The sequence below is a fragment of the Gobio gobio genome (assembly GCF_949357685.1).
Source record: "Gobio gobio genome assembly, chromosome: 24".
Classification (NCBI taxonomy): Eukaryota; Metazoa; Chordata; class Actinopteri; order Cypriniformes; family Gobionidae; genus Gobio; species Gobio gobio.
Window position 1 is genome coordinate 24,342,977 of NC_137120.1, and position 23,107 is coordinate 24,366,083.

A 23,107-nucleotide genomic window follows, 5' to 3' on the forward strand; every position below is an offset into this window, starting at 1 on the left:
CCAAGGGAAAGTTCCTGCAGTGGAAACGCGGCTCATGTCTCTCCTTGGGACACATGTACAGATACAGCCTGACTTTCCATTGTACATTATACAAATAATTATGAAAAAAAAAAATTAATACTAGTTCATTGTCTGGTGTTTTCTGTATTCATGTGCACACTGTCACGCGTCTCTTACTTGTTGGAGTGTTTGCTTTTCTTTTTATTGCATTTGAATCGTATTCACCTTTCTTCATCTTTGTGGACCAAAGCCATGATAAAAAAAAAAAAAGAATAATTACCAAAGAAAGAAATTTTATCTTTTTGTAGTTAATATAATAAACTAGTGTTTCAAATTCAAAAAGCAATAAAAAACAAGAAAGTGGAGACTGGAAAGCTGTTCAACACTGAACTGGATCGAAATGAGATCTCAGTTACCCCTTTTCCACCAAGGCAGTGCTAGAGCTAATTCAGAGCCAGAGCTAGTCCCAGTTCATAGTTGGTTCGACTGAGGAGCCTTCTAAGAACCGGTTTGCTTTTCCACGGGCTGAGAGCCACAACAGAGCCATGTCTTACGTCACTGTATACGTCTCATCTCTCTCAGCAACGCTAGCGAGGCAGCGGCAATGTTGCCAAGTCTGTGGTTTTGCCGCGGGCTGTTTTTTTTATGTCCGCGGGATGAAGCGACCCCAATTGTGTGATATTTAGCCCCATATTGCGAATTTTAGTTGGTAACCATGCCAAAAAACACATATTTTACCCCCAAATGTGATTTTTACTGGGGAATCCCCCCCCTGGAACGCGATTGGGCTTGTTTTGAGTAGCAATTGGGCGGGTTTGTTGTGAAAACCTGCTGGCAACCCTGGGCAGCGGGAAACACACACACACTCCAGGCTTGTGCGAGATGCATCGTCACTGCGCAGACCGATCCACGTATGATATTAAAAAAACGCATGAGTGAATCAAAAGCATAAGGAGTCATATGCTCTCGCTGGACTCGTTATCATACGGCAATCGGTCTCTGCACAGCACCGCTGCGAACAAGCCTTCCATCAACAATGCAAACGTTGCGTTACTATTCATTCACATGGCTTTACGATCCTACATCGGCATCAAAACACAACGCAAACACAGCGAATCCAACGCATTCTTGTAGTTCGCCGTAATTTGTATAGACAGAGATTACAAACGAACAGCAGCTGTTAGCTCCATTAGCTGCTATTTCAAACATGGCGGATCTCAAGTTTGTGTTCGTCTTGTTGACCCCGCCCCCAGCGCCTGACGTAATCGGTTCTTACTTCTAGCCCTGTTCTAGCCCAGCAATGTTTTGGCGCTACTTAAGAACCACTTTTCCTGGCTCGGAGCTGGAGCTTTGGGTGTGGAAACACAAAGAACCGATTTGAAACTAGGCTCTGGCTCCGATCTAGCTCTGGCTCTGCTTTGGTGGAAAAGGGGTAAGTGTGAATGCAACAAGAACTGGGTTGTTTTTTTCCCAGTTCACTTAAATTGATCTAAGTTTGGTTCTTTTAAAAGGAGTCAAGTTTGAAAACACCCTTTTTGATTTGTTTTGTATTGAGGGTGAAAAAATTAAATCAAGAGACCAGTAAGAGTCGCCTATGTGTGAACTCTCCATATGAAATGAGCCAAATTCTTCAAAGCTGACAAAGTTCCAAAGAACAGCTTCCTTCCGGAAACATTCTAACCGAGTGCTGGAAGCCGCAGTGGAAAGGTTTCCAGCAGGTGCTGTGACTTGTGTGTTGGCCTTCGTGCTAAATGGGTTTCATGATGAATAGCATCAACATGCCCCAATTATGAGATTTATTTTACTTGTCAGTGAGAAATCACCTTGTGTCATCTAAGAATTCCTTTAATGGTGAGTCATGCAATGTGCCGCTTTAATGGAGTATGAAAACTAAAAAGAAAAATGACGCAGGAAGAGATGTGAAATATAATCCAGAAAGAGATTTGGCTTGCATTAATCACAGATCCTAATTGCATTCATTTTGATTACATATACGGGCGATTAAGTAATTGACTCTATGTATTTTAATGGATCATGTTTCTTTTTTAATGGCAGCATGGGAACTTTTTTCACGGAAATAGGCTTATTTAATATATATATATATATATATATATATATATATATATATATATATATATATATATATATATATATATATATATATATATATATATATATATATATATATATATATATATATATATATATATATATATATATATATATATATATATATATATATATATATATATATATATATATATTACAGCCTTATTAGCAAGCACTGGAATTTCCTCACACAGGTGGAACTTTATCATGGATCTTTATAGTTAGCACACAAACTTTTCACATTTCATATAGTTGTTTTTATATTAACATAACTTATAAGAACAACATGTTTTGATTTCTTAGTATAAAAAGTATAATGTGAGGTATATTTATGATTTAAATTATAAATGATTTTCATGATATTTATGAAAATCATGGTCATGTTTTTTAAAACACACGTTTCTTTCAGTTTTTGGCTTAGTTTTGTTACAAAATTACATTTTGTTGCCTGGGGTCTGTGGAGACCCCAAAGACCCTGAGTGTAATTCCCAAACGAAGGCCGGAGAAGGGTTAAACATATTTGTGTGCTGCTGCGAGTCCCTGTTTGTGTAATAAGCAGAGTGTATGCGCGTTGTGCGCCCGCCTATAGGCGCATATTACTAACACACCCTTTAAATAACACAAAAAATACTGCACTATTGACTTTAGACCAGGTTTTCGTTGGTCAATGGCACCATCGTTTTCAGCTCCTCAAAATAGCAACGCACCAACACCAGTTATTTTTCAGACCAGCACACCCATGGGCGAACAGATGGGCACGAGTGCATTTGCTTTTTAAACAACGTGGCGCTGGACGTGAAAATGAGAACTGCGTCGGGCCGAAACTAGCAAAAAACACTTGTGGAACCACACTTGTGTAGAACCAAACAGGGCTGCGTTTCCCAAAAGCATTGTAGGCTTAAGTAGATCATAGAACCACTGGTCTCTATGATCAACTTAGCCCAAAGCGTTACTGACAGACTGGGAAGAGCGGAGCTGCGACAATGTCAAATATGTAAAAAAAGATTGTGTTTTTTGAACATTCAAGCATGATAACCTATTCTAGTAGAGCCCCCCAAAAAAGAAGGCTTTGTGAAAAGGCATAATAGAGCCTCTTTAATGCCACGTTTATCTCAGAAAAAAAAACCCAGGAAAGCAACATCCAGATGCACCATTTAACCTTCACCTTGGTGTGACTCAGAGAGACTGCCAAGTAAAGAATGCAGTCTCTAGACCTTGAGCTATTTCCTGTGCAACATCTCAACTCCCTTTCATCGGCAGGGTGTGCGGCTAAGAAAACACCTGTCAAAGTTTATTACCACAATCATCCTCTTATGCCCGACACCTCCAAAAGCTGGAAATGCTGCTACTCAAACTGCTTGTCGATGTGTATGCACACTTCTGTCACATACGTGGGCCCCTCGTCCCACTGGAATCGTGGGTAGCAGGAGTGCAGCTGTCAAGGAACGTGTTCAGGGTTAATTGGCCTTAATTCGGGGGGTTGTTTTTCCCTGCTTAAGTACCAGCGTGTGGGGTTTGCAAAGATGTGGACGTGTCTGAATGTGTTTGTATGAGAATGCATCATGTATAATTATGTATGAATGCCACTGTAGGGGAATATTGATATTTGTAACCTGGAATGTGAGCATGCCAAAACCATTTCTGCATATGATTGGCATGTTTATTTTACATATCTATCAAAGATCAGAACCACCTCACAATGACGTCAATCTAACAAGCTTCAAACTGCAACACAATCCTTCCAAAATAAGTATATGCAGTAAAATACACTATATACACAAAAGAAAGATTGGCATTGATTCCATGAAGAACCTTTAACACCCATGGAACCTTTCCATAAATAGTTCTTTATCATGGAAACTTGTTTTCGCCACAAAATAAAAAATAAAGATATCTCGCAATTCTGATTTTATATCTTGCAATTCTGACTTTATAACTCGCAATTCTGACTTTATATCTCAGATTTCTGACTTTACAACTTGCAATTCTGACTTTATATCTCACAATTCTGACTTTATAACTCGCAATTCTGACTTTATAACTCGCAATTCTGACTTTATATCTCACATTTCTGACTTTACAACTTGCAATTCTGACTTTATATCTTGCAATTCTGACTTTATAACTCGCAATTCTGACTTTATATCTTCACTCTAAAAAAAAAGGCTCGTAATCATAGGGGAACCTTTTTTAGTGCTATATAGCACCAATTTTGGTGCTTCAGTGGTTCTTCAGCGGTTCTTCAGAGGTGCTATATAGCACCTTAGTCAAAGAACCGGTGAAGAACCTCTGAAGAACCGCTGAAGAACCTCTGAAGAACCGCTGAAGAACCACTGAAGCACCAAAATTGGTGCTATATAGCACTGAAGAACCGCTGAAGAACCACTGAAGCACCAAAATTGGTGCTATATAGCACTAAAAAAGGTTCCCCTATGATTACGAGCCAAGAACCATTTTTGGTGCAATATAGAACCTTTTTTTTTTTAGAGTGTTCCAATTCTGACTTCATAACTCGCAATTCTGACTTTATAACTTGCAATTCTGACTTTATATCTCACAATTCTGACTTTATAACTCGCAATTCTAACTTTATATCTCACAATTCTGACTTTATAGCTTGCAATTCTCACTTTATATCTCGCAATTCTGACTTTACAACTTGCAATTCTGACTTTATAACTCGCAATTCTGACTTTATAACTCGCAATTCTGACTTTATAACTTGCAATTCTGACTTTATAACTTGCAATTCTGAATTCACAACTTGCAATTCTGACTTTATATCTCACAATTCTGACTTTATATCACACAGTTCTGACTTTATATCTCGCCATTCTGACTTTATAGCTTGCAATTCTGACTTTATAGCTTGCAATTCTGACTTTATAACTCGCAATTCTGACTTTATATCTCGCAATTCTGACTTTATAACTCGCAGTTCTGACTTTATATCTCGCAATTCTGACTTTATAACTCGCAGTTCTGACTTTATAACTCGCAATTCTGACTTTACAACTCACAGTTCTGACTTTGTATCTCGCAATTCTGACTTTATATCTCGCAATTCTGACTTTATAACTCGCACTTCTGACTTCACAACATGCAATTCTGACTTTATATCTTGCAATTCTGACTATATCTCAAAATTCTGACTTTTTTTCTCAGAATTGTGAGATATAAAGTCGCAATTACAATAACAAAAGTCAGAATTTTGAGATAAAAAGTTGCAATTATCCTTTTTAATTTTTTTATTCCGTGGTGGAAACAGGCTTCCATACTTTATAGTGGAAAACAGTTCTTAGATTTTTAAAGTTCTTCAAATTAAGGAAATGGTTCTTTTAAGAATTGTTCCCTGAAAGGTTCTTTGGGAAACCCCAGATAGTTCTTCTATGGCATCAAAACCCCTTTTTGGAACCTTTATTTTTAAGACAGTGGAAACTTTCTATTGTGCGAAAGGTTCTTTGTAAAGGAGAAATGTTCCTTAGATTTTTAAAAATGTTCACAATTAAATTTTATTTTATTTTATATCTTTCCACTGAAAGGTTCTTTGGGGAACCATAATGGTTCTTTTATGGCATCACTGCGAAAACAGATCCTTTATTTTTAAGAGTGTAGCTTATCTTTAATCAGCATATATTCAATATTCATGTGGTACCAGAACATATGGAATTTCAGAACAACTGAACACACTTTTTTTTCTAAAACCTCACTGTTGTTTTCTGGCAGAACTGAGGTCAAGGAACAGCTCTGCTGTGTTCTGGGACGGTGGAGAGGGGGGAGCGTACCAGGCCTTACTGCTGGATGAGGACCGTGGATGGCTGCTGGTCGGAGGCCGAGACCACATCTACATGCTGAACTCTGACAGCCTCACCCAACCGGCACGCAAGGTCAGCACGCACAACTGCCTCAATCTGACAGCGCATGCATGATGTCATTTAAAGACCGTGAGGATAAGGGTCACTAAAGTGAAAACAGAGCATAATTCAATGCATTACTGTTCACATGAATCTTATTAAGTTACAGGATTCAGTCCTAAAACTGCTCCACCTCATGCATCTGTCAATAAGCACAGAAACTGACATTGATTTGTCCCCCAGTAAATGTGTATGAAAAATGAATTTACTATAGTAGATTTACAATTATAAACTATACAAAATGTATACAAAAATGTTGTATAGTTTATACATAAAATGTAAACTACCACACTCATAATATATAGAGCTGTACTTATCGCACAATATATAAAGTACTTGCAGTATATTCACATAAAGCGAAATAGCTTTAAATATTTTTCAAGATTTATCATCACATTTTTTTCTTTTGTCAAATCAACATAGATCATTTATGTCAGGGTTCTCCAAACTCGTTCCTGGAGGGTCGCTGTCCTGCAGAGTTTGCTTCCAACCCCAAATAAACACACCTGAACCAGCCAATCAGTGTCTTAAAGGCCCTAGTTAGACACTGATTAGCTGGTTCAGGTGTGTTTGATTGAGGTTGGAGCTAAACTCTGTAGGACAGCGGCCCTCCAGGACCAAGTTTGGAGACCCCTGATTTATGTGGTTCAGATTTTATTACTATTGTTTTTCTTACTTGAGTTTTTCTTGAAACCAATCTCCTTTATTGTATTAACTCAATTTCAATGAACTCAAAATTTTGAGTTACAAAGCAAGGCTATAATGCTTAACTGTATTACTGTATGTTTGTTACTATATTCCTAGCTAACAGGGAATGTTCCCATTACGTTTTTTTTTAAAGGTTATGTAAATGTTAGGACAAACATTCAAACATGTTTATGGAACATTCTTGTAACATTATTAATATTTGTATTAATATTTGATATACAATCTCATAATGTTGAGAGGAAACTTAGTTAAACGTGTTTTAAAAATTGAGAGAACATTCAAATATCACGTTCTCTTGACGTTTCAAAATGATAGAATGGAATGTTTCTCCAAGGTTCACATAATCATGAATAAACATTCTTAGTACATAAAAAAATATATTAGTGTCCACACCAGTGGACTATCATTCTGTTTATTATATGCGCGCTGCAGTTTTGTTGTCTGTCGCTTTAATTGCTCAAGCTCTTTACACCCTTCAATGCATGAGTGTTTCGCCAATCATTACTACATTTTCGGGTCTTTACTGACCCGGATCTATAACTAACATGGATGGATCTCTACCTGTCGTGATAAAATAAAACTCTCCTTATATTAGAGTAACAATTACAGAAGAATAAAATAAAGCATATTTTGTTCACTTTTGGAGGTTGGAAAGGTTCAGTTTGAGCAGATGTTTTATACCATCATCACTGTCCTCGTCAGAGCTCATTTCCCAGTACATTCAACATCTGGCTCATATTCACCATATTCAAACATATTCTCAAAACATCATATCATTTTCAACATCTTAAAAATCTTTATTTTGATCTCTGACAGCTTCTTCACCAGATCCACCATTAAGTGACAGTGACACTAATATTTGATTGCGTTCAGTTGCTCTGCAGTAAATCACTGAGCCATTTCACGTTTTGCTGATAATTCTTCATATCCTTTTGTTTTTTGCCTGTGGTAACAATGAGTGAAACGTCACTTCATCATTGTGTATCAGACAGTGTCACCTTGTGGAATAAAGGTGAATTGCACTTATTGTTGTGTAGAAAAAATATATACTTACACCGTTACATACCTCGGGTCGTTAGCGATGGATGGGAAAACAGGCATTCTTTTATAAATATTATTATTATTTTCTTGTTATATTATTTATAATGAATTTATTGAGGAATACTTAGAAGGTTGATGTCTAACTTAAAAAAATTTATGAGGAGGGTAGTGAATGACATCCTGGGGCACTAACGACCCGGGGTATGTGTTTAAGGGTTAAAGCAGGATGAATTCTGATTGGCTGTCAATGGATTTATCGTTCATCAGCTGGAAAAATAATCTTCTAAAACAAAATCCCAACAATATCGCTTCTCTGTGGAGTTATACAAGTTTAACTGAACACAAACGCTAGAGACTGTACATACACCAAATGATTTTGTCAACCGAAATGCAGACTATAGTACATTTGCATTAGCGTAGTGTCTTTTTCTACAGTTTTCAGGTCAACTAACATATCCGGTTTAGGGTATCTATTGAGTATGGAGGTTTGTACGCTAAATAGGTTCAACGGAACTGTATTGCTTGCAATGTGTTGGCCAGGCATTCATGTCTGCATTTGCATACTTCAATCCTAATTTCTCCTCTACATATAATCACAGCTAAATAAACATTACATTTGATTCAATATTAATTGAGTCTGTCTTTTATAATAGTGAAATATCAAAAGATGTCTGTAAGAAATTATGAGGTTAAACGTAAGGTCATGGCACAGTCATACATACGTGATCTTCATAAGTACTAAAGCACGTCAGGTTCTCGATCTTCCAATTATATCATTATGTACAGTGTGCTGATTGTCGGCTAATGATTAGGTCAATACCTGCACATTATTTCCACATGGAAATGATTAGAGTTTGAGAGGCATGCAGATTGTTGAGTAATGATGGTATTGCGCCAAGGAGGGTCTGAGCTAATCAACTATATATTTGCTGCACACGTTTTTACAAGAACATTAATGTGATGCACAATTTGTTTTTTTAAAGTAATCAATTAAAAAGGGGTGTAGGGAATTTTAGACCATTATTAAACCATTATTCAAACTTATAGTCTTATTAAACTATTTATAATACATTTATATATATGAAATATTTGAGTGTTGTTTAATGTGTTGTTTTGTTATGCATTACTTTCTGTTCTTTGGAAAAACTCTCTTTTATCTCTTTTATCTTTAGATTTACTGGCCAGCTGGGCAGGAACACATTGAACGATGCAAATATGCAGGAAAGAATCTATCGGTAAGACGCTACAATTTTAAAAGGGCACAAATGGAGAAAAAAAGCTTTCAAGGACCCATAGATGCCCTTTTAATAAAGCTTTCTCACAGACCGAGATAAGAATAAAAGCTGAAAAATCATATTTATAGCTCCATGGGGGGAATATTTCAAGTTGGAAAGTCTTAAGGGAGGGCAAGTCTGCAGTTTTAACATAATTCCCCCCTGCAATAACCAGTAGGTGCATTACTGTGTGATTTAAAATGCGTCACATCCACCTATCCTCACAAATACTCTTTAAAATCAGGCTTTTAATCTCATACCACATGTATCTCTCAGATGGACTGTGCCAATTACGTGAGACTCCTACAGCCCTTCAATAAAACTCATGTCTATGTGTGTGGAACCGGCGCGTTCCACCCGCAATGCACCTACATTGACCTGGGACACAATCTTGAGGTGAGCAGTCTCTCTTTTTTGGCCCTTAACCAATGTGAAATTACATTTTAAGCTTGTAATCTTCTACATATGAGTGAATTGGACCCAGCTTATTGACAATAGAGCTGAACTAATAACGAGGGTAATGGTGCAAACAGAATGACAGTCTTGTCTCGTGTCCTAGAAACCAACTTTCCAGCTCCTCAGCCATGTTGGAGAATCCGGGAGAGGAAAATGTCCCTTCAGTCCGCAGGAGACATTTACCGCCCATCTGACAGGTGAGTTTCGTGACCTTGCACCTTAAACACATTTTCCTCGAAAACAACCCATCAGCCCTTTGCAGGCGGTAAAAGGAAAAATGCACAAAAGTGTCCATTTTTTTGACATACTCCCATATGAGTCACTGATAAATTAATCTGTATAGCTCTGGACCAGATGTTAGTTTGCTTGGGGCAATTTTGTAAGTTCCCTCAGTAAATAGGTTTGTCACCCATATTTGTCTCCAATGGACACCTTAATAGGCAGTAATTCGAAAAGTAAAAAAAAATAAAATAAAAAAAACAAGCCCAGTTGCTGTTACAGTGTGGTCAAGAAAAGAAATCCAGCTGCAAAATTGGTAATATATTTAGATTTTTTTTCTTCTAAAGTATGTACACCCCAGAGGGCCATAATGCATAAACCATATGCTACCTAATTAAAGGCTATTACTGCAACCGGAGACCTTTTTGACCATTTAATGATGCTTCTGGAATAATCGAAATTTCCTTTTCACACAAGCTGCTGTAAAACAGAGTATTTTGACAAATGATCTGGAGTCAGGGGGTAGAATCATTAAAAATGAGCTATGTATCATGGAAAATCATTTGTCATTTTAAGTCGTTCTGGATGTGATTTTGTGGATGTGCTCACCTTAGATGGGGACCTGTACGCTGGGACGTCCGTAGACTTCATGGGAACCAATGCCGCCATTTTTCGCACATCTGTGCATAGCAGCAATCAACACTACATCCGCACTGAAGCTTACCAGGACCACTGGCTAAATGGTGAGAAATAAAATAAAACATTCATTGTTTTTATTGTGTATGCAAATTGTTTTTATTTTGTATGCAAAAACAGCATGGCCTTGGTTCCCAAACTGTTCTGGTAGAGAGAGTGATCTAGTGCATTAATAAATCCAATTTTTGTTCATTTCATATTCTAAACAATATTGTGTGCAAGCTAACAAGCAAGCATAAAGGTCTAATATACCTGGTTTCCATTCATCTCAATGGTAGTTCCTCAATGGAAGTAGGTACATAACCTGGATGCTGTCATGTTTACTTTTTCATACAAAATCTAAACACACACAAAACCCTATATAACAAATGTACTACACATTTGAATTACTCATTTATTCAGTTAGCATGCATGCTAACAGTTAACTAACTACCTTTCCCGCTCGATTGCCAGCAAATTAGGGTGTTAGATTTGTGTATAACTGATTAGCTTTAGCATACTGTTATCAATTAACGTCTTTGCTTAGCATAAAGCTAACATATGTCTATCTGAGTAGCATTCACATAGACCGCTAGCTTAGATAGCCTACTGCTGCTACAAAAGGATAACTGAAAATAAATTTATAAACGGCTACCAAGAGAAGAGTTTTTTTTAAGCCAATCGCCTGTGATGTATATCATGTGACTGATCACTCCATATTTGAACTCCCTGCAACAGACAGGGATAGTTTTTTTTTTTTTTTTGCGTTATTTAGTTACTTATTATGGAAAGTAATGCGCTACATTACTTTTTGTTACTTTTTCTCTCAACATACAGGGGAGCTGTCAGTCAATAAATGGGAAAACAAAGTAACTTGTGTTACTTATTTGAAAATGTAATGTTACTTTACTAGCTACTTAAAAAAAAGTAATCTGATTACGTAACTCAAGTTACTTGTAACACTGCTTATAATATATATCAAGTTCTAGTATCTCAAAAAAAAAATTCAGGTTTTAAAGATGAGTAATGATTTATTCTGAAATACAATACAAAACACTGGTATAGACTTGTTTGGCAGTGGATAAGAAGGAGGTTTATGGTCTGAAAAGTTTGCAATTGACTGTTTTAGGGGGCTGGTGCTGCCTAATTAACTTGTGTGACTTCCTCCATCCTCACTCAGATGCCAATTTCTTTTCACAGAGCCAGAGTTTGTGGGATCATATTCCATCCCTGACACGCACAGCTTGGACGATGACAAAGTCTACTTCTTCTTTAAAGAGACCTCCGTAGAGTCCAACCAGCTCGACAAGCGTATCTACAGTCGGGTGGCCCGTGTCTGCAAAGTGAGTGCCAAGTTCAGCACCGTAATGAGCCAATCAAAACATGAAATAGATCCAAAAGACCTTTGTTTGGTATGCAGAATCAATGAGTCTTTTGTAGGCATTAATGAATGGACGTGTAGGCCTCGGTATCATCTGTTGCACAGTAGTAACAGCAGCGTGTATCGAATAAGGGATGAATGAAGTGTTTGTTTGAGAGTAATTAAACACTAATCTAGCAACAAATCTAGCAAACTTGGTTTTCAGTTCAGGGTTATCTTATCAGAGCATTCTTGAAGTGCTTTATAAATTATATTTCATTTATTTTACACTGTGTTTGTTTGTGATGTATAAAAACAGATACCAATTTGCAGTCTTGAGAAGTCAACACTAGTGGCCAAAAGTCCGATATTTGGGAGTTGGAATTGATTAGTGTATGATGCTCAGTGTTTTAAAATGTGTTCAGATTTTAAAAGTTGTTTGCTCAGATCCGGCCCACATCTGGTACGTGTGGATTCCACGTGTACCAGATGTGGGCCGGATCTGGGCCAACACTATGTTGCTGTCTTGGTTAGTGTATTGAAATCAATCTCTTGGTGTTCATAAGAATGATATAGGAGGAAAACGGAGCTTGATTAATCGCTGGAGCACCTTCCTGAAGGCCAGGCTGGTGTGCTCAGTACCAGGACCTGGAGGCATGGACACACACTTTGACGATCTGGGTATGTTTACACACTCTAATCACAGTTCAATCACCCATCTGTTAAGGCAACATGAACTCCAAAATGATACTTTCTGCCCATTTTTTATGTTTAGAGGACATATTTCTTCTGGAGACTAAAGATCCACAAAATCCAGTCATCTATGGTGTCTTCTCCACTTCCAGGTAGGTTCATTACCTGGAAAGTCTGTCATTCATTGGGTCACCACCCCATAATCCTCTTAACTTTTTAAAACGACATTCCTTTCAATGTTATATTTGTTTACCTCAATTTCTGCATTATCATTGGCTCCATCCAAATCAACCAATCCGTCACACTCATTCCCATTTAACTAACCCTTCAGGTTCTCAGACCTCCCTTGTTCCTTCCAACAACCTAAATCTGATTATCTCAGTTTATCTTGTGAACTGACATCAGTATCAAAATGCCCCTAAAATCAACAGTCTGCTCACAGGATGGTCTCTGTCCCGCCCGATCCATCTAGAACAATCCGTCTCGGTGCTCCCACCCGAGGAATGGATAGCTTGAGGCCATAAGGGAGGGTGAAAGGTCACCAAGCTTGAAGAACTCTGTTATTCTAACCCGGCATCAGACTAATACTAGTTTCCTTTTCAAAAGCTCCGTCTTCAGAGGTTCAGCCGTTTGTGTCTATTCCATGGCCTCCATCCGAGCCGCCTTCAACGGGCCCTTTGCACATAAGGAGGGGCCTGATTATCGCTGGACGGAGTACAAGGGGAGGATTCCTTATCCACGGCCAGGGACGGTAAGTTCTCAACAGGGAGGAATTATGTTTGGGATTGGAGGGATGCTTCTTTTTGCTTTCTGTTGGCAACTTGACCAACTTTGGGTTGAATTCAACTGCAATTTTGGTGCTGCTATCACAAGCGCACACAACATTTGAGATCTATGGTTAGTTCTGGATTGCAGATGTGTTGGAGCAGCTTGGAAACCATGCGGCCAGTCACTCCTCGCACTAACTGCACTGCCTCAAGGGGACTGTAAAAATGTCATCAGGCACTCTGGGGGTCATGTGTCTGGGCAGTTTGTGAAGTGGCTGGAGTGTGGACTTTTAGTGGTGAGGTCTCCTGAAGGAAGTCAATTATCAGGGCTGTGAATTCTGCTCCATTAATTGTCGGAGTCACAACCACACAGTTGACCTGAACTCTGAGTAGACAGATTAACCCTTTCAAATTATGGGGTTTAATGACTAGAAGGTGCATTTAAGATCATGTTGAAACTAAAGGAACCTACTTTAGACTCGTTTTACACTGAGTAGTAAACTACAGCATAAACCAGCATAAATTCCATATTGGTTCAGGCTGGTTTATACTGATTAGATCTGGTATAATGCTGGTCTAGCTGGTGGACAACAATCATGCTGTTCTCAAGCAAAACTGAGCTGGTTTAGCCGGTCCACCAGCTGTCCCGCTTCCCATGCAGGTGACTAGCAACCAGCATCCCATGTGCTGAAATTTTCATCAGGGCTTACATTGCGCATACCATGTTTGCCAGCTTTACAAGGTCATGCAAGAAGATGAAATATTGGGTTTAACTTTGTCAGGCAAGGTTAGTAAACAATGTTATCTTACTAGTTTCCTGTTAACGTACTGGATAACATACCCCGCTTTGGGGTCCTAGATAGACTTGTTTCAATGGGTAAACTGAACGACAACAGAAGATTCCTTTAAGGGTTAGTTCACCCAAAAATGTAATTTCTATCATTCATTACTCACCCTCATGTCGCACCAAACCTGTAAGATCTTTGTTCATCTTCGGATATTTGTGATATTTGAGCTCTCTGATCCCTCCATAGACTGCATCGCAACTTTCAAGGCCCAGACAGGTAGTAAAGACATTAATAAAATAGTCAACAACTCCAGTGGTTCAACCTTAATGTAATGAAGTGATGAGAATACTTTTTGTGCATAAAAGCAAACAAAAATAACGACTTTATCCAACAATCTCTTCCCTTCTGTGCCAGTCTCCTACGCGATTCACGTAAGCACCACAACGCATGCATGTGATCATGGGATCGTGCTCGGGCAAAAGTGAGCCAGCGTTTTGCCGTAAAACCCAGAAGCGCTGTACTTTGTGAATAGCCCAACAAAGTTAACAGCGTAAGAGAGTGACAGGGAAGTAAAAAATAGTATTCTCGTCGCTTCATAACATTAAGGTTGAACCACTGGAGTCACATGGATAATTTTAACCATGTCTTTACTACCTTTCTGGGCCTTGAAAGTGGTCGTTGTGTTGCTGTCTATGTGGGGTCAGAGAGCTCTCGGATTTCATAAAATATCTTAATTTGTGTTCTTAAGATGAACAAAGGTCTTACGGGATTGGAACGACATGAGGAATGACAGAATTTTCATTTTTGGGTAAACTAACCCTTTAAAGGGGGGAGGGGGGTGAAACACTCAGTATCAGTCAATCTCATGTCAATCTTGAGTACCTATAGAGTAGTATTGCATCCTTCATATCTCCGAAAAGTCTTTTGTTTTGTTATATTTTTAAAAGAAAGATTTATTAACGTTGGGTTCTTTGGGAAGCTGTGCAGGGTTGTCTTGCCCTGACAACCAAAAACATACTTCTTTGGTGACATTGTTGATTTCGTGAAGTCCTGTGACTGCAGCGCACAGCCGCTTCCCTAAAACTATTGCTCTCTCGCTCTAATCGCGTGTGTCAGATAGACCCATACTTGAAAAAAAACTTTCTGAAACTTATGAGAAACCTGAAGGAGTATTTTTGGCACAGACTACGTCCAACTTTTAAAAAAAAAACTTTGTCCATGTTTAGGATGGGAATCCGAGTCTTTAACAGTGTAAAAAGCTCAGTATGCATGAAACAGCATTTCACCCCCCCCCCCCCCTCCCCCCTTTAAATATGCATTTCTCGATATGGAAAAATAAGAATTATGATGCTCGCTGAACTTTGATCTCAAAAAGTGGCCAAAATCCACATCTACACAACTGTTTTTTTTTTTACAATTTTTTACGTTGGTCTGTGACTGTTATGCCAATTTTAGTCCCAACAGGGTTCCAGAATATGAGCTTAACTATCTGTCCTGTGTCCCTTCAGTGTCCGAGCGAGACCTACGACCCTTTGCACAAGTCCACCCGTGATTTCCCAGACGATGTTGTGAGCTTCATGAGGGCCCATCAGCTGATGTGGGAGCCAGTGGTGCCCATCCACAAGCGTCCCATCTTCACTCGGATCAACGCCCCCTACAGGCTGAGAAAGCTTGTGGTTGACAGGGTTGATGCAGAGGATGGCCAGTATGATGTCTTACACCTTGGAACAGGTATGTTGGAAAGTGGTTAACGTGTTCAAAGAGCTGAATCTTTTATACTAGAACATTTGTGACAGCTAGCCCTGGTGTTCCCTATTATATAAGCGTTACACCGTGTCTACACTGGACGTGACAAAGCAACCATTGCAAATCCATTTTTCCTTCATATTTGAAGTATCATGAGTGCCTGGAGTGGGTCATAAATAGAATGAGGCATCAGTTTACTGTCCGGATTTGTCGTGCCACGCCACATCCAACATCACATAATGGTTTCTATTGTCTTTTGTCGTGTCAGATCGCACCGCTCGCGTCTGGTGTAGACGTGTTAAGACCTAAATTGCACTACAAATATGGAAATCTCCAAGATCCAGTAAACGCGATTAAAGACGACCTATGTTCCCACGCTGGTCAGTGGTCTTGTTGCCTAGGATCATCCTAGCATTTCGAGGAGCCAATGTTTCTTTTCCTGTCTAACATTTGTCCTCCTGGACTGATGGGTGTGTGCGTGAACTCTGCCACATCTAAGTGAATCATGTAGGGCAAATAGATGTTCAGGACAAATATGCTTAACCTGTGTGTACAGAGAGCAGACTTGCAATTTTACACTGTGTAAGACTGGAACATTGTAGCAGCTGCCAGCCCTCAGGGTGCTGGATCAATCCACACGCCAAAAGCCAGTGCTCACTCACTATGGTAACTAAGTTAGGGTGCATTGTGGGATATATTTAAAGGTTCATGTGAATATCTATCTATCTGTCTATCTGTCGGTCTATCTATCTAGCTGTCCATCTATCTGTTGTTCTTGTGTTATATCTGTCTATCAAATCATATTTCATTCTTCTACCCATCTGTCTGTCAATCTATCATTTTGTCTATCATTTTAAACGTCTGTCCATCTGTCTGTCTTTCTATTTATCATGTCTATATAGTAAAATCTCACATGGTTAATCTTCTGTACCTCCAGATGATGGCAAAGTAATAAAGGTGGTTTCTGTGCCTAAAGAAAACTGGGAAAGTGAAGAAATCATTCTAGAGGAGTTGAATGTCTTCAAGGTAATTTAATAAGACCTCATTTTCTTCTCTCTCCTCCGCTGGTTTGCCGTGCCATCTGCTGGACTCCCTCACGACCTCTGACCCTGGGCCGTATTAGTTGTTGTTTTCATGTCAAGCACTTCCCAAACAAAAATAACTCCTAAAGAAGAAAACCAGATTGCTCTTAGATTTCCCATGACTGTCTACTTAAGTGACCAAACCCAGGGACAGGAGAGGCAACGTTACATCAGGAATATTGATTTATACTGAGTACTGGTTTATCCAAAACTTTAGGCAATGAGGAATGTGTCGGTTTTGCTCAGGGGATGGAAGGAATGTAAGAAAACAGAAGTCAACAGGTTTAATATAAGATGCCTGGAGAATTTCTGTAGTATAATGATGGATTTATAAAAGCATTTAGCTTAGAGTAATAATTTCTTCTTCATTAATTTCTTATAATTTCTTATAAAGTCAGACAATAACTGTGTAAAGAACAGACTAAAATTTTACTCAAAATTGTAATTATTCGCTGAATACCACTGCATCTCTCAAATGGTAGTACATTATGAATAGCTAGTATGTCAAGTATCAGTCAAAACTATCAGCAGACATTGCCCACCGGCGTTCCACCGGCCATGTGGAGAGCGAGAGTCGATTTAAGAGTCAAGGCTCATTTGCTGCAGTATATGAAAGAGAAACGAACCAATGGAGCAGAAAGCTTTAAAACATTCACAAGGGCCTGTTATGATGAGCTGCTCTTATTCAGCACCAACAATGCGTGTCGTCCCCCACTTTGTTCGGGAGTTGATTAATTTTATGTGTTGACACATTTTTCTTCCTCTGTTTTTCGTTCGGTAGACTCCGACCCCAATACTGAGCATGGAGCTCTCCACCAAGAGGGTAAGTGAAGCCACTTAATAATGCTATAAGGACATCAACATTCTTTAAAAACAATGAGCTTCATGATTATGCTACCCCATAGACTTCTATTGTAAGCTCATCAATTTAAATGTTGGAGTTGATTAATGTGTATCTATTTAAATCAATTTGTTGAAGGTTAACAGACTGTTTTTATATTGTATTCACACATACATCCTCATGTTTTAATGTGATTTCTTCTCTAGCAAGTGCTGTTTGTAAGCAGTGAAGAAGGTGTTGTCCAGCTTCCTGTGCAGAGGTGTGAGCTCTACGGTAAAGCATGTGTAGACTGCTGTTTAGCTCGAGACCCATACTGTGCTTGGGACGGCTCCTCCTGTACCAACTACTTCCCCAGCAACAAAAGGTACAATTTATTCTACTAGTTCACATGTAGTTGTAAAGTTACTTAAAGGGTTAGTTCACCAAAAAATGAAAATTCTGTCATTAATTACTCACCCTCATGTCGTTCGACACCCGTAAGAGCTCCGTTCATCTTCGGAACACAAATGAAGATATTTTTGTTGAAAGCTGATGGCTGAGAAAGGCTTCAGATAGGCCTCCATTGGCATTCAGTACATTTACACTCACAAGACCCATAAAAGGCACTTAAAACATCGTTACAAAGTCCATCTCACCACAGTGGCTCTACAATCATTTTACGATGCGACGACAATAGTTTTTTACGAAAAAAAAAATTAAAATAACGCCTTTATCCAACTTGTTCTTGTCTTCCGTGTAGGCCTCCACGCCGCATGCACGAGAATATTACGCAGATCCGGCGTTCGGACACATGACCCAGCAGCGATTTGTTTACAAGCAGAGGAAGACGCGCGTATCTAAGCTGTTGAATTCTACATTGATCGTGCTTTAGGTCTCGGCGTAGTGCTCAAAATGGGGCTAGAGTGTGCATTTCATGGATTCCCGAACGCCGGCGCTACGTCATATTCTCGCGCATGCGTCGTGGAGGCACACATGGAAGACAAGAAGAGGTTGAATAAAGTTATTTTGATTTTTTTTGCGCACAAAAACTATTGTCGTCGCTTCGTAAAATTATTGTAGAGCCACTGCGGTGAGATGGACTTTGTAACGATCTTTTAAGTGCCTTTTATGGGTCTTGTGAGTGTAAATGTACTGAATGCCAATGGAGGCCTATCTGAAGCCTTTCTCAGCCATCAGCTTTCAACAAAAATATCTTCATTTGTGTTCCGAAGATGAAAGGAGGTCTTACGGGTGTCGAACGACATGAGGGTGAGTAATTAATGACAGAATTTTAATTTTTGGGTGAACTAACCCTTTAAAGCTAGTAGAATGTCTGAAATGGACTAATAAATAAGCATACACTTTATTTCAATAGTCATTAAAATGGGCCTAAATAATAATAATAATAATACTGAAAACCACCAGCAAACCTTTCAAATAATGCATCTGAAGGTGGGTGCTAAGGCGACTAATATCCTCTTGTGGTCCGCAGGCGCGCCCGGAGACAGGATGTGAGGTATGGAGACCCCTGGAGCCAGTGTCAGGACATGAGAGACGGTAATAAATCACATTGTGCTCCCCTCATGACTCTTTACCATCAGGTTGTATATGATATTGCCCAGTCCTGGAAAAAAGAATGCACACTACTCCCTCTAGTGTGCAGAATGGATACTAACACATGTGTGCACCAGTCCAATATGAAATCCAAACTGATTGTTTAATTTCTTAATGTAAGTTCTTGGATTTACTGTTACAAATTGTTAAAATATTGTTTTAGGAAGCTAAAGACCCCGATATACTCATGGTGAAGATCTTTTCATTCAAGAGTTTTGGGACGCCTGCCTTTACATGCACATGAACTTTAATGACATCCCATTCTTAATCCGTAGGGTTTAATGGAGTTGACCCCCCCCCCCCCCCCCCCCTTTGCAGCTATTACAGCTTCAACTCTTCTGGAAAGGCTTTCCACAAGGTTTAGGAGTGTGTTTATGGGAATTTTTGACAATTTTTCTTGAAGTGCTTTTGTGAGGTCAGGCACTGATGTTAGGCGAGAAAGCCTGGCTCGCAGTCTCCCCTCTAATTCATCCCAAAGGTGTTTTATTGGGTTGACGGTCAGGACTCTCTGCAGGCCGGTCGAGTTCCTCCACACCAAACTCGGTCATCCATGTCTTTATGGACCTTGCTTTGTGTCATGTTGGAAGAAGAAGGGGCCATCCCCAAACTGTTCCCACAAAGTTGGGTGCATGAAATTGTCCAAAATGTCTTGGTATGCTGAAGCATTAAGAGTTCCTTTCACTGGAACTAAGGGGCCAAGCACAACCCCTGAAAAACAACCCCCACACCATAATCCCCCCTCCACCAAACTTTACACATGGCACAATGCAGTCAGGCAAGTACCGTTCTCCTGGCAACCACCAAACCCAGACTCGTCCATCGGATTGCCAGACAGAGAAGCGTGATTCTACACTCCAGAATCACTATTCTTGATTTTATACAACTTTGTCCATGGAAGTGATTGGAACACCTGAATTCAATGATTTGGTGGGGGTGTCACAATACTTTTGGCAATATAGTGCGTGTGCTGCATGCTGTCCTCTCAATAACAAATTAAAAGCAACAAAAATGACAGTGATGAGAAAACAGCTGTTTACTTCTCCAAAAAAGACTTTCACTTTGGCCAAACAAACTTAATTTTGGCCTTATTTTGTTCGAAATTATGTCACACCAGTTAATTCTTTAATTTCGCTTGAAGTATATCAGTCCTTAAAGACAGGGTAGGCATTTTTTTAATTAACATTTTATGCTATACTGGTTGAAATTCGCTTTACATCCTGATAGCAATAATAGAAGTGGTCTAAATATAAAATATTATCAAAAGCTGTCCATCCAATCATCGCGTTCGGTCCGAATGGAATTATACAATGTCCTACCTGCCTGTCAACATATGTATTTCCATACCTCTACGCGTAGCACCTGACATCACACGTCATCAGCGCGTTCAATAAGGCTATGCAGAGTTGTAGACGGATGTCAGTCACCGAGCACCAAAAAAACAGCAGCCATCTTTTACAGTTCCACCTGAACCAAAACAACAAGCTGCATTCACGCCATGTCGTAGCCTACCCGTAATTACGAGATGGCAACCCGTGACCTTCTACCCAGAGCTGATTTATGCGTTTTTATGTCAACACTATCAACGCCAAATTGAAAATGAATCTCCAGCTGTCAGGTGGTACAACTAAAGCTCTGTACGTTGTTTATGTTTATTATAATTATTGATGAGGTAGTTTAACGTAATTTCTTGTGAAGCTTTGCAGTCTGTCTGCTGTGTGCGTACATGTGTTTTAGAAGGAGGTGTGGCTGTGGAGATGCTTTGAAGAGAGGGTGGGATCTCATGCTTACAAAGCTAGCTTGCTATTGCTAGCCTCTCCAGAATTGCCCACCCTACCTTTAAAAGTGTCCGTTCCTCTCTGCAGGTTCAGAGCACCCTGAACTGAAGACGGTATACGGCGTGGAGACGAACTCAACCTTCATGGAATGTGTCCCAAGTTCACCACAAGCCACAATCAAGTGGATAATTCAGCCAAACAGCAACCAAAACAGCAAAGAGGTCCGTCCACATCCTGTTTTTAGACAAAAGATTTAATTGTAAACTATTGTAAATTCACTTAACTCTACTCTAACACAAACCCCTTTCTATATCTCAGTTGTTTCCAGGTGAAGAAAACCTTATTCACATGCAACGTGGGATCCTCATCCAACAGCTAACATCTGCTAACGCTGGCCTGTACCTCTGCGTAGCCTACGAACACTCGTTCTCCCGCACGCTAGCCCGCTACGAGCTACACGTCATCCCCCAGAACAACATGTTGAGAGCGCAGAACACCCATCCCGGAAATTACGCAGCCTCACCACGAAGCTTCAAGGAACTACATCTAATGGGAGTTAGCGGGCTAACGGCTGACGAGTACTGTGAACACCTTTGGTACCGTGAAAAACGACGCCAGCAAAAACTTCGCACGCTAAAGTGGAAGCAGGTGTCTGAAAACCGTAAAGCGAGAGTTAGGCGACAAAATCCACCCTACGAGCCTCTAGACGGAGGTGAAACTGCAGACTTTTAATGAAAAGGAGAGTGTGACTTTATCTGGACAATTAGCATCTTGGCTACAAAGGCTACTTCCAGCTAACTGCAGCCACCAAATGCTACTGTTGGCACACCAACAAAGGGCTACAGACCTTGAGAACTGTATTAAGTAATTCTTCTATTAAGTCCACTCTTAAGTTTTATTTTGTAGCCTGTGCTAGTGTTAGCGTGTAGCTTTAACACAGTATAACCAAACAGCCTGTAGCTGTGCAACTATGAATTTGTGTCTGGCATCCAATTTTGCATACATTTCCTGTAATATTTTCGATGTGTTTCTGTTGTTTGTAACCTTCTTGAAAGACAAGCACCTATGCTAAGCGCTAGGTATGCTTGGAAAGCTAATATTGAAGCTAACACGCTGCCCTAAGCTAACAGCAGTGCAAAGATGAAATGACTTCTCTTGCTTCTAGGCATGTAGATTAAATAGTCCCTAGATCTGTATATCAATATATTGCTGTTATATTTGGACTTTTGATACAGTAAAATTTACAAATAGGTTGTTCGGAGAACAGCAGGTGCCTCCATGTTCAGAGGAAGTTTGCCCAGGATGTGTACCCTTCATATGTTTCCTTCCTCTTCAAGAACAATATCTTCTGCTCTTTCCTGAGAACATCCTTGAGTAAATATTGTGTTTGTTTTATGACTTCTATGCATGTCATTTTGTAAAGAAAAGCAAAGCTCTCTATAACAGCTCAGCTTGTCCCTTGTGTGTACAGTTTAAAATGTGTCTGTGTGTCAGAGCATCTGGGAATGGTAAGTAGGCCTCCATGGATCCATCAAAGAGCTTTTTAAATTCTTTTGACTACCCATGAAAATTACTTCCAGAATCTTCAGGCCTTTGTTCTCCACCACATCTGATTGAAAAGTATGGTGGAATCTAAAATAGGTTCATTTTTGGATGGTTAAAGTGTAGTTAGTTGAACAACGCTAAATGTTTTAATATAGGCTACGTTGATTGAATAACGGAGCTCACATGTTGGGTTACTTGGTTTTGTAAGGCCCATTAATTAACGCAGCAACTGCCACATGTGAAGGCGATGCTATTTTATTAACAGAGTTTGTGTCACCAACAGAACATATCACATACGGTATTCACATAACTCACGTGCATACTTGCTACATGCACAGAGGGGGAAGTTCGTTCTTAAAGAGCCAGACACTTTTAGAGCACAGCATATTATAATACACAAATCACACTGTAATGCTGTACAGATCATTTATCACAATGATCTATACTTTGTTTATTGTATGTATAATGTAAATATATCCATTGAGTATATATTTTCTTACTATACACCATATTGTATCTAT

General features: G+C 39.4%; 1 protein-coding gene across 4 annotated transcripts in view; it reads left to right on the plus strand.

Moving 5' to 3' along the window:
- LOC307120605 (semaphorin-3D) overlaps positions 1 to 22,439 on the plus strand; it is a 121,128-nt gene extending 98,689 nt beyond the window's left edge. For all 4 annotated transcript variants that reach the window (XM_079807718.1, XM_079807715.1, XM_079807717.1 and 1 more), the window contains exons 3-18: positions 5,836 to 5,996; positions 8,945 to 9,007; positions 9,323 to 9,442; positions 9,606 to 9,699; positions 10,336 to 10,464; positions 11,597 to 11,739; positions 12,323 to 12,437; positions 12,532 to 12,601; positions 13,056 to 13,200; positions 15,513 to 15,735; positions 16,688 to 16,776; positions 17,614 to 17,655; positions 17,880 to 18,037; positions 19,145 to 19,209; positions 21,129 to 21,262; positions 21,360 to 22,439. In XM_079807718.1, the coding sequence (XP_079663844.1) occupies positions 5,836 to 5,996; positions 8,945 to 9,007; positions 9,323 to 9,442; positions 9,606 to 9,699; positions 10,336 to 10,464; positions 11,597 to 11,739; positions 12,323 to 12,437; positions 12,532 to 12,601; positions 13,056 to 13,200; positions 15,513 to 15,735; positions 16,688 to 16,776; positions 17,614 to 17,655; positions 17,880 to 18,037; positions 19,145 to 19,209; positions 21,129 to 21,262; positions 21,360 to 21,773 (2,165 nt within the window). In that variant the 3' untranslated portion in view covers positions 21,774 to 22,439. The remainder of the gene's footprint in view (positions 1 to 5,835; positions 5,997 to 8,944; positions 9,008 to 9,322; positions 9,443 to 9,605; positions 9,700 to 10,335; positions 10,465 to 11,596; positions 11,740 to 12,322; positions 12,438 to 12,531; positions 12,602 to 13,055; positions 13,201 to 15,512; positions 15,736 to 16,687; positions 16,777 to 17,613; positions 17,656 to 17,879; positions 18,038 to 19,144; positions 19,210 to 21,128; positions 21,263 to 21,359) is intronic.
- The last annotated feature ends 668 nt before the right edge of the window (positions 22,440 to 23,107 follow it).